General features: G+C 44.7%; 1 protein-coding gene across 1 annotated transcript in view; it reads left to right on the forward strand.

Moving 5' to 3' along the window:
* CFAP46 (cilia and flagella associated protein 46) overlaps nucleotides 1-12,679 on the forward strand; it is a 253,776-nt gene that overhangs the window by 189,177 nt on the left and 51,920 nt on the right. Inside the window, exons 43-44 of the mRNA XM_066601014.1 lie at nucleotides 7,251-7,430; nucleotides 11,281-11,448. Of these exons, the coding sequence (XP_066457111.1) occupies nucleotides 7,251-7,430; nucleotides 11,281-11,448 (348 nt within the window). The remainder of the gene's footprint in view (nucleotides 1-7,250; nucleotides 7,431-11,280; nucleotides 11,449-12,679) is intronic.

The raw sequence follows: 12,679 nt of genomic DNA on the forward strand, positions 1-12,679 counted from the left end.
ATTCAATGGAAGTCTGACACTGGGAATCCAAAATTGTCTGTTGATTCGTTCGCCACACATAACCATGGCAATCCTCTTTGAAGTGAATAAGGAGTGATAGAAACAGTTACTCGGCTGTTTGTCCCCCTACATTCATTAAGGTGAAAAGTGTCAGAGGACTCCTGTTTCAAGGATTGGTGAATGTCCCAGCAACCAGACATTAAACCCTTAAGAATGCAGCCTGGATTTATTTTCTAATGGTACCCTTTTCGGGGGAAAATATAATGTATTTTATAACTTTTGTCCACAGGCGGATTCGATTTTCGGAATCCACACATGCGATCTGCAAATCAAGCCACCCATAGGGAAGCATTGGGCGTCCGCACTTCATTTAACACCTGCGGATTTGTTTTTAATTGAATTGCGGATGCCACGCGCGGATAATAAATCGCAGCATGCTCCATTTTACCGCGGATCACGTGCGGATGTGCTCCATTCATCTCTATGGGAGCTTACCATCCGCAGTGCAGTCACTAATTTACAGATTCACTGCAGATTTGAAGGTTAAAATCAATTAAGGAAGTGGGGAAAAGGTTTAAAGGTAGGGTTACCATTTTTTTCCCGCGCGGATGATCCGCAGTGCATCCGTGCGAAAGAAAATGCCATCCGCAATCTCCCGCAAACAATAAAAAAAGCAATTTAATGATAACTCGCAGTGCATCTACTGCGGAAATCGACATGATCCGCCTGTGCCGTGGACATGAGGCCGAACTTTATTCTGCAGTAGTTACAATTAGGAAGATCCCAAATTTAATATTTTTGTCTTTAGTAGAGATGAGCGAGTATACTCGCTAAAGGCAATTGCTCGAGCGAGCATTGCCCTTAGCGAGTACCTGCCCGCTCGAGACTGAAGGTTCGGGTGCCGGCGGCAGGCAGGGAGCTGCGGGGGAGAGCGGGGAGGAACGGAGGGGAGATCTCTCTCTCCCTCTCTCCCCCCGCTCCCTCTTGCTGACCGCCGCTACTCACCGCTCCCCCGCGCCGGCACCCGAACCTTCAGTCTCGAGCGAGGAGATACTTGCTAAAGGCAATGCTCGCTTGAGCATTTTGCATCTTTAGCTTTTTGCACAACAAAAACACTTTATTTTTCACAAGAAGTTATTATTGGTGTTGTTGAATTCATGGACCCACAACATTTTTGCTTTTCCACCCACGGAACTATGTGAGGGCTTGTTTTTGTTGGGTGAGTTGTTATTTTTTATTGATACCATTTTGGGGTGCTTAAAATGTTTTGATAATTTTTTGTTGAGTTCTTTGTGAGGTGGAATGGACAAATAAACCTGCGTTTTGTTGTTTTCTTTTTTGCAATATTCACCATGCTGAATACTTAAAGGGGTTGTCCCGCGGCAGCAAGTGGGTCTATACACTTCTGTATGGCCATAATAATGCACTTTGTAATGTACATTGTGCATTAATTATGAGCCATACAGAAGTTATAAAAAGTTTTTTACTTACCTGCTCCGTTGCTGGCGTCCTCGTTCCCATGGAGCCGACTAATTTTCGCCCTCCAAAGGCCAAATTAGCCGTGCTTGCGCAGTCCGGGTCTTCTGCAGTCTTCTATGGAGCCGCTCGTGCAGAATGCTGGCTCCGTGTAGCTCCGCCCCGTCACGTGCCGATTCCAGCCAATCAGGAGGCTGGAATCGGCAATGGACCGCACAGAAGCCCTGCGGTCCACGGAGACAGAGGATCCCGGCAGCCATCTTCATGGTATTGAAGTCACCGGAGCGCGGGGATTAAGGTAAGCGCTCCGGTAAGCTTTCTTTACGTCCCTGCATCGGGGTTGTCTCGCGCCGAACGGGGGGGGGGTTGAAAAAAAAAAAAAAACCGTTTCGGCGCGGGACAACCCCTTTAATACTTTTCCCTCCCATTATAAAAGGTTTCTTATTTCCATTTCACTTTTTAATGCTGTGTCATGGGGGGGACACTGAAGGGGACACAAAAAGGAGTAGAACATGCAACCGTCCCTCGTATACAGTAATACACTGCAATACTGCTGAATTAGCTCATAACTGTTGTCTCATAGGACGTGACAGGTTTCCTTTCCTATATAGTTATCACCTTGCGTAGAGTTAGAGGAGTTGTCCAAGATCTTAATATTACCTCTTCCACACGCAGTAACATTAAAAACAGTGATTTTCTAACCCCTCTCTGCTCCCACTGTGTCTCACGCCGGTGCAGGGTCAATCGCTGAGCTCTTTTATTGGCTACAACCTCTGCGACTTCCCGTAAACCATGCGGGATAGCAGCTGGAAGCACAGATGGCGCCCTATTCAGTCTGAAGTCACTCTGGCGGAGAAGTGACCCAGTAGTGGCAGGCAGAGGGGTCATAAGACCCCTATTCTAAAGATCAGCCGGGGTCTCAGCGGGGAGATCACCACCGATCAGCAAGTTATCTGCTATCCTGTAGATAGAGGATAACTTGTGATCCTGGTACAACCATCGTAAGTTCATGTCGACAAAAAACTCTTTTTTGTTTAAAACAATTAGTCCTGGAGGAAAAGTTTATAGTATTGAAATACTACTTCTCCGGACCGATCCCATAAAGGAGCTCTTGTAGTACAAAGTACTAAAAATGTGCTGCCTATAGAAAAAAAACCATTTAATTAGACAGCTTTTTCTCCCCTAAGGATGCCATGTTTGTGGTGAATCATGTTGGGGGAGGGGGGGGGGGGCTGTGATGATCTGTGGAACCTGTTGGCCAGTGGAACTCCCAGCATCCTTGGGCACCACATGTATGCCTGTTAGTTCATTTTGTTCTATTTACAATAAAGATTTATTGTTTTCTTCTAGGGAAGGCATAATTTATGGACATTTGTTGCCTTATAGGTAGAGATGAGCGAACGTGCTCGGCCACGCCCATTTTTCACCCGAATACCGCGATTTCCGAGTACTTCCGTACTCGGGCGAAAAAATTCGGGGGGCGCCGTGGCGGCACGGGGGGTAGCAGTGGGGAGTGGGGGGGAGAGGGAGAGAGAGAGGGCTCCCCCCTGTTCCCCGCTGCTACCCCCCGCACCGCCACGCCTCTCCCCGCCCCCCGGCGCCCCCCGAATCTTTTCACCCGAGTACTGAAGTACTCGAAAATGGCGGTACTCGGGCGCGTAACTACTCGAAACGAGTACGTTCGCTCATCTCTACTTATAGGCATGTTCGGTATAACGTTCTGCAATCTTCGGCTCTGTCACTATAGTGAATGGAGCTACGGCGCACCTGCTCAACCTCCGCTCCACCGACCAAACCCCGTTCTCAGAATTAATGAGTGTCCCGGTGGTCAGACCCCCTACTAATGATAAAATTATCCCTTATCTTGTGGATTGGGGGTGACTTCATAATTTCGCACAACCCAATAAGTGCTTATTTTATGATCTTTTCACATGTACCTATGACGTATTTTATCAGGAGATGATTTTGATTGAATTTCCTCATTACAGTATTCCATTAGACACTAAACATGTTACCGTCACTGATTATTCCTGAAGGCTCGGTCATCCGGGATTTATTCCAAGTACCAGATTGGAGTCCGGAAGCATTTTTTCCCCCTAAAATGAGGAAAATTGGCTTCTACCTCATTGGGTTTTTTTTGCCTTCCTCTGGATCAACACTGGAAGATAATAGGCTGAACTGGATGGAAATGTCTTTTTCAGCCTTACACATTATGTTACTGTGGTAATGCAGGATGGGATTTGAACTTTCGACATTAAGTTGGTGAAATAGGGGATAAAGTGACAAATCTAATTATTTATTACAGAATGAAAGATTTTACCAATACATTTTTATTCCCATTATTGTTCAGTATCCATTTTGACTTCCGTCTGCTGTAAATGTGATCAGACCGCACAGAAGAGTGGAAATCTCATTATAGTGCAGACTGCCGCTAAAAGCACATTATAATGTATAGCGCATTCAGAGCTGCACCCGTGTCTAAGTCAAGGGCACAGATTGCTCTGTAATCTGTAATTATTTGTCTAGAGAACTCTATGGTTGTTATCTCGCTGTCTGACTGGATAATAGTACTGTGAATTACATGCAGTAGGTGCGAACCATATATAATGCATCTGTAATTTTCATGAAACTGCCCAGACTGTCAGTCATGAGAGATAATACCAAAATGATCTCAAGAAGTCAAAGTTCTATCCATTTTTGCCAAATTTTGACAAAGTTATGAAAGTGAAAAATTCACTGTGATATTAGAGGGGTTGTCCGATGAAAACACATGTCCATATGCAAAATGTACTCATAAGGATAAGTGCAGTAGGTGTAATAGGAGAAACTTACTAATGTGGGAGGTCTCCGTCCTCGAGACCTCCCAAACCGATTTCAAGCACGAAGAAATTGACCTCGTCCAGGTGCTTGACGGGGTTAACTTCTTCTTGCTTGAAATCCGTTTGGGTCGTCTCGAGGACAGAGACCTCCCACATTAGTAAGTAACATGTCAATCCTTTTTTTTTCTTCTTTGCATGTGGACTACTGCACAGATTTTCATTAGGATGAATTGGCCAGTTTCTTTATTTGGATTTGCTGCTGAACAAACATCAGATCTGCTGTCCTAATCGACCATGTGAACAGGGCTTAAATATATTCGCCCTTGAGTATGAGACTTGGAGTACTAGAATGACATGCATTAGTGGTGTTTTTATATTGCCTTTGTTACCATGCAGCGGTTGCTGGTCCTCCCGGGGTGGCAGTGTGTGGGGTCCCGCGGTCGGGGCATGTCCCCCGGCTTGTTGTCCGGCTGCCGGGGCGCGGGTGCCTGGCTGGCATGGGCGGTGTGGTGCTGGTGGCGTGCGGCACCGTGCGCACGCACACCTGTGAGTGCAGCTGCCGTGCACAAGCTCCCTTTTATTATGTTCTGTTGGGATTTGGCTGTCTCCCTCTCTCCGCCCCTGGGCGGAGGATTTTGTTTAAAGGTCGGGCAGAGACTTGCAATCACTACCAGTTATTGGTTTCCCTCAGTGTGCTAGCTAGTCTGCCTCTGTTAGTCTGCTGCCTCTGTCATCCTGTCTGCTATACTTTGCTATTATCCGCCAGGTTTTTCCATCTGCCTCAGTTCTGCTTAGTATTGTTTATGTTGGTTATTTACATCTGCCTTTTCTGTCGGTATTCTACCCTTTTCATCCAGGTACACCAGCGTCCCTTTTTCGGTCCCTAGTGAGAGTAGGGACCACCACCCAGTTGCCCGCCTGGGGTTAGCCAGGAGTAGAGGCAAGCAGGCAGGGACAGGGGTTGTGGGTGAGATCTAGGGCACCCGGGCTGGCGTATCAAGGGTAATATACCGTAACAGCCTTTTTTTGGCAAATGGCATAATGTAAAATAAAAATAAAAATTCAGTTGTCTTGGTAGAATTCACTTCCCCGTCACTCCAAATCTCACTAACCACTGCATCAAATGTTGTATTAGCCCACCTTCCCACTGTACAAATGCGTCTTTTCTTGCAGGATACTATAGCATATCTAGCAGTGGGAGATAACGGTTATAAAGTGCATGAGGTGGATCATGATGTTTTGGCTTGTTTCACATTGTGCTTTGTGAAACCAGCACTATTTCTGTCCTCCATACAGAAAACTGCATGAGGAAAGAAACGAAGACAAAACTTGGACAGCATCATAGTGGTGAATACACTAATCCTACCAAAAGTAATTGGACACCTGACCAAGAATCAAAAGTATTTATTTCCATATGTTAATACTTAGTGGGGCTTCTTTGGCCCTAATGACATTGAAGACTCTCCATGGTCTACTTTCTACTATCGTCCGATACACTTCAGCTGGTATTTCCCTCCATTCATCCTGCAAATGGCTAGTGAGTTCTCTCAAGGAAAATGAACACATTTCCTGACCTGACATTCCAGTTTATCCAAATGAGTTCAGTAGGGTTTAGGTCAGGACTCTATGCAGGCCAGTCCAATCGTGGAGCATCCATATCCTCATACCAGCATAAAATAGTGTTGGATTTGTGACAAGGTATGTTGTTGGAAGTATTGCTGACCATCCCTGGAGTATTGCCACATTGTTGGCAGCACATTGTCTAGAATGTCAAATTATACCTCCATGTTCATGGTACTTGTCACTACAACCAGTGGACAGAGACCATGCCTCGTAAAACATCTCCAGACCAAAACGGAAACTTCACCGTACTTAACTGTTGGCACAACAAACTGACACAAAACACGTTCCTCGGGCATCCAAAACACCCAGGTACGTCCCTGTGATTTAAAGATGGAGTAGCATGATTTGTCATTCCATAGAGCGTTCTTCCATTGCTCAACTGTCCAATGATGTGGCTCCTCGCACCATTGCACAAAAGGCTGATGCATTGCACTTCATGATATACAGCTTGTGTAGCCGCATAACCTGTATATCCAGTAGCATGAAGTCTTGTGACAAACTATGGCTTGTACCTCCAGGGGTCTGCATGGTTTAGTATACATGACATACTAGCAAGACACTATCCATTCTACTGATAGGGCTGTCCAAATACTTTTGGTACGATAGTGTATGGTGAGACATTGACCTTACTGGATTTCATTTCACTATACCCAACTGACAAATAGCAATGCCATATGAGGTGTAGGCAGTTAAAGGGTGAAGTTGTGGATGGAGTATATCTCCCTCCAAGGCTCTTAGTCTGGTCAGGGTGGAGATCCAGTCCATAACTTCACCCAGGTTCTCAACTCATCTGCAGGCACTGACCCCGTTACTGGGGTATAAAAGGCTGCAGGGCTTTGGAGTCAGTGTCTGACAGCCTGAGGAGGAAACCCTCTGAGCACCCTGCATGGTGCAGCATTTTACCTGTTATATTGCATGGACTTTTGTGCTACTGTTTTGTTGCCTGTCAAGCTGAGGAAGGAGCAACACCTCACTGCAAGGACCTGAGCACCCTGCGTGGTGCACCTGTTGTTTTGAGAGGACTTCTCTATTTTGCTTTGCTTGGACTTTACCTTAAAGTAAAACTAAAGCAAGTTTTATTCACTCTTGGTCCAGTGTGTCTTTGCCCCCCCACCCCCTTGAAGGACTTTCTTACATAGGCTACAGAATTATTTTATTGCCACATCCCCTCCTTCCATAAGACAGGATAATGGTTTTATAGCTGTCGTTATGCTACCATAACTAACCTCTTTTCTCATTAGATCACTGATGAATCACAACTCTACTTGTAAAGAACTGAAGGTCTTTTGTATTGGATTATGTTATACATTCAGATCTGTCGTTCTTTTCCAGACCAGAAGGAAGCTCGCACAGATGTATCTTGCACAGTCCAATGAGATTCTGCTACAAAGCATTAACGTTGCAATAAACAACAGCTTGATGAATGTATTGTCATCTGCAAGCCTTGAGATCTGCACATGCCTTGGACAATTTGACCCTTTCACAGCAGGAGTGTTCCTGGCACTCCATCAGGTTTGACCGTTTTTAATAGTATTAATTGACTTTTTGGACTACTTTTACAGTCATTTAGTTCAGCTTTCACTTTATAGTAAAGATATGATTCACACTGTTTAGGACACTCCGCAAACATGCAGTAGCCTTGTTATATTGAGCACTATTGTAATAAAGCAGAAGATTTGTACTTTCACAATCCAAACTCCTACTTCGTGTTTCTAACATATTGATAATTCATCTTCCAAATAGATCATCATTACAAGATCACTGGGGTCAGCCCTCTGTTCAGGGCTCCCACCGATCAGTTGATTGAAGAGGCCACGGTGCTCAGGTGAGCACTGTAGCATCTTCTCAGGCCATGTTCTTCGGTCACATAGCCTCAGAGCAGTTCTATCTAGAGATTAGCGAGTATACTCGCTAAGGCACTACTCGCTCGAGTAATGTGCCTTAGCCGAGCATCTCCCCGCTCGTCCCTAAAGATTCGGGGGCCAACAGGGGGCGGGGGAGAGTGGGGAGGAACGGAGGGGAGATCTCTCTCTCCCCCCCGCTCTCCCTTGCTCCCCGCCGCAACTCACCTGTCAGCTGCGGCGGCCCCCGAATCTTTAGGGACGAGCAGGGAGATACTCGGCTAAGGCACATTACTCGAGCGAGTAGTGCCTTAGCGAGTATACTCGCTCATCTCTAGTTCTGTCCCATTAAATTGAATGGAACTGAGCTGCAATATCAGGCACAGCCACTATGAAATATTTAGAGCTGCGCCTGATGTGCACTGAAGTGACAGTGATGCACACCCAAGCAGCACTTTCACTGCAAACAGCTAGTTGGTGTGGATCCTGAGCGGTGCTCCCCACTAATCAGATATAGATGACCTATCCTGGTCAGATGATAACGGGGTCTTTTATTATAAGCAGTACCTATATGAAGAGTAGTTTCTTAATACAAAGCTTTCACTGTAGTGCTTGTATACAGTCGTGGGCAAAGTTTTGCTGCTTCAGTGCTTTTAGATCTTTTAGTCGATGTTTTTATGGTATACTGAAGTACAATTCTAAGCATTTCATAAGTTGTTTTTTATTATTTTATTGACAAATACATGACATTTTGGCAAAGACTCAATATTTACAGTGTTGACCCTTCTTGTTCAAGACTTCTGCAGTTCGCCCTCATATGCTTGATATCAGCTTCTGGGCTAAATCTGACTGATGGCAACCAAATATGACCTAATCATTACTTGAAATTTATCACAATTTCTATGTTTTTGGTTGTCCAACCACTTTTTGAGGATTGACCACAGGTTCTTAATAAGATTCAGATCTGGTGAGTTTCCTGACCATGGACCCAACAGTTCAATGTTTTGTTCACCGAACCCCTTAGATATCACTCTTGCCTTGTATTGTGGTGCTCCTTCATGATGGATAAAGCATTGTTCATCACCACATTGCACCTGGATGATTGAGAGAAGTTACTCTTGGAGGATGTTTCGATACCATTCTTTATTTATGGCAGTGTTCTTAGGTAAAATTTGAAGTGAGCCTGCTCCCTTGGATGAAAATCAGATCTGCACATGAATGGTCTCAGGGTGCTTTACTGTTGCTTTACATGACACAGGACTCAAGGTAGCTCTGAATTTTTCTTCTCTGCGCAAACATTCTTCCAGATGTCCCAAACAGTCTGAAGGGGTCTTCATCAGAGAAAATAACTTTTACAACAGTCCTCTTCTAGTGGCCCAGAAGGTCCTACAGAACAGTCGCACTAACAATTGTGCCTGTCACACCGGTCTATGCGCTTCCCTTAGGCAGAGGCACCCGTGCCAACCATCTTTAAATCCCTGTGGTCTCCCCCACTTTGGCTCGCTCAGCTCGGCCGTTGCACTCTGCAGTGCGATCTCTGTACTTCCTACAGAAAGTTAGTCTGTCGTTGATGGTTTTCTTGAAGAGAAGTGGCTTCTTTGCTGCCCTTTTTGACACCAGGCCAACCTCCAAAAGCCGTCGTATCACTGTGTGTGCAGATGCATTGACACCTACCTGCTGCCATTCCTGAGCGAGCTCTGCACTGGTGTTAAACCGAGCCCATAGCTGAATCCTCTTTAGGAGATGGTCCTGGCACTTGCTGGACTATTAGCAGGTCATTTTATGGCATGGCTAAAATTCAGTAGTGATGGGGTTGGTGATTAAGTTAATTTTCATGACAAGGAATGATCATTCTTCAGAACAACCTAAACTTAATGCAAATTGCCACTATAAAAACTGAAGCAGCAAACTTTATGAAAACCAAAATTTGTGTCAATCTCAAAGTTTTAGGCACGACTGTAGAAGATGCTGTCAATCATTGTATTTGGGTGGGGGAAAACTACTCGACAGACTCGTTAGCACCGAGGTACAAGACTTTTAGCTAGGATGTTAATAAGTATCTAATTATTTATAGAATGCTGTTTGTAATAAGACACACAGAGCATGGATCAGGCAATGGGTTTTCTCAGCTCCACTTTAGCAGTGGAGTTTGTTTCATGCCGCTCTTACAACAGGCAGCATAAAATACTGATAGGCTCCTTCATTACAAAGAACTGCTTCGTTTCAGAGAAAACTGTTTTTAAAATGAGCTGGGCACTGGGAGAAGAGTCTACGGAGCAGCACTCCTCCTATTTCTTCTCCCCCAGTTCAGCTTGATTGACAGGCCTACAGGGAGAGAACTGCCAATCAAGCTGTGCCCGGTAGGGAGAATCCTGAAGGGATCCGCCCAGTAGACACTTTTCCCTGTGCTCTGTTCCTTTTAAAATGATGTCCTGTAATAATATACGTTTGGCTAATTTTACTATAGTAAATGTCGGCTGTGGGAGATCATGTCCTGCTGAGCCACAACTACTTTTAGGAAACAAGAAAAGTATGAATTAAAAAAATGAAAAAAGTCTCAAATTTTCTGCACAGAAAAGTGTACACCAAAACTTGCAAATTTTATATGCTTGAAAACTGGTGCAATTCTTTGGTTCTTCATAGTGAAGGAGTCTCACTATTCCATACTGCCTGGGGTTAGGGTAGTGCGAACCAGCTGACAGTTTTGGGCTCAGACTGGCCTGTAGGAGAACAGGTGAAACCGACTGTAGGCCCCAAGACTCCCACCTCACACTGCGCACAGGATCTGCTTTTATTGGGTAAATTGGAGTCTACCAATTCCTTCCCACTCCATTCTCCATATACGTAAAGGGGTATTCCATGAGATAGGGGATAACTAGCTGATCAGTAGGGGTCTGACTGCTAGGACCCCACTAATCACGAGAAAAGGGACCCGGTCAGTCCATGAATGAGGGAAGCGCAGGTCCATTAATTTCAATGAGAGCGCTGAAGATTAGTTAGTCTTGTGATCAATGGGTGTTCCAGCTGGTGGACCCCCATGATCAGCTAATTATCTCCTAACCCATTGATTGGGATAACTTGTTTGAATTGGAATACCCCTTTAATTGGAAACAAGGCCACACACAAATGCAGAAATGCAGCCACCTTTCTGTTGAAGTATATGAAGAATGCAGTAGCGAGGAGTCAGGTAATATTTGCATATACAGTAAGCCAGAAGAATAAGTTTTACTGGGGGGGCCCTAGGCCCCCCAGTCTGACACCAGACAGCAATTCATCAGTGTATACCTATGAGCAAAACCCCTTCCTTCACAACTGAGAGGAATTTATATAAGAGCAGAGCTGTGGAAATCACATTTTTGGCCTTTTCTGGTAAAACCAGGCACCACATTATACTAGTCGCACGTATACTACTGAACCATTTTTCCCCGGGCCACACTTTGCATGAAACCGATCCTGGTAATCACAATCTATGTACCGGCGTCTTGTACAAGGAGACTTACCTATGTGCTGTCCTTCCTCAGAGCTGTGTGTCCAGCATGATGACGAGAGACTTGGTTCTCACCGCAACACTTAATACCAGCAACTCACAGTTTGCAGCATTAATGCATCTTCTGCAATACCTGCAAGAGAAAGGAGACGACGGCCCTCTGAGGAAGCAAGTGGAACAAAAACTGGCGAACACTTCAAAAGTAAGGATCTCTAATTATATACTCCTCCTTGACGTTACTGTACTATATGGTGCATGAGGTAAGGGAACATGAACAAGGTCAAAGTGCACTATTAGAGGACTAGTGGACCGGCTCTGCAGAAGGCAACCCCATTTGGAGCTATAGTTTTATGGGTTAAGTCACAAAAAAAACTTCTTAGACTTTACAGATGATATTGTCCTGTGTATACAGTGATAATTAAGCGAGGACCTGCACATGTTCTGCATAAATGGAGAATGGCCTCATTACTGAATTATAGATAAGAGCATCTGTTGCTTTGTGGTGCAGGGAACAAGCCAAAGGCACATCAGCCCCGTTGGTCTGGGGTTCTCAGGATAATAATGTTATGGCATATCCTAGTAATACACTATCATATTCTAAGACAGCAATCACCATTTAACCCCTTCCTGTAGCATCTATTCTTTCATTGTCATTGTTTCATTATCATCTGCAACTTTTATTTATTTCACCAGGGATATAGACTTATGAGAACCTGTTTGTTAATGGGTAAGTTGTCATTTTTAAAGGAGTGTTCCCAAGATCACATTGGTTGCTCAATGTGTTCTATACCTAAAATCATTAATATTCCATTCCCACTAATTTGGTTGCTCTTAAGGCCCATTTACACGGAGCGATGATCGCTCAAAAATCGCTAAAAAGAGATCGTTTTAGCAATAATCATTGCGTCTAAACGGGCGGCCATCGTGCACTTTTCGTGCACTGCTAGCTGATCGTTAAATTCAGTCCAACCTAAAAATCGTCTGTCAGCCTTATCAGCAGTTTCCCACAGGTAGTACTGATAGCATTGTTTCCCAGTCAGAGAACAAAGGAACTGAAAGCAGATAAGAGCCCTCGGGCTATTACCTGCATTCAGCTAAAGGCTTTATTGACACACCAAATAGTTATTAAGTAGCTGAGTAGCTACGTAATGGTTTATGCAAAATGATCGCTTAAAGCTGTCACTCAAACTGTCGTTTGAGCGATCATCGTTCTGTGTAAATGGGCCTTTAGACGTATCCTTCAGCATGCTGCTTTCAGCTTCTCTTTATCCCCCCCTTCATCACATGGGGTGAGCATGTGCAGAGCAGGCTGTGTCTCTGTTCTCTCTCCCCTGTATTCAGTAAGCTCAGTTCCTCCGCCTCCGTGGATACAAGTTTAATCCTTTCATATGCACAAGTATAGTTGTATTGGTCTAAAGGTACCTTTACACAGT

The sequence above is a fragment of the Eleutherodactylus coqui genome, chromosome 4, assembly GCF_035609145.1.
Source record: "Eleutherodactylus coqui strain aEleCoq1 chromosome 4, aEleCoq1.hap1, whole genome shotgun sequence".
NCBI lineage: Eukaryota > Metazoa > Chordata > Amphibia > Anura > Eleutherodactylidae > Eleutherodactylus > Eleutherodactylus coqui.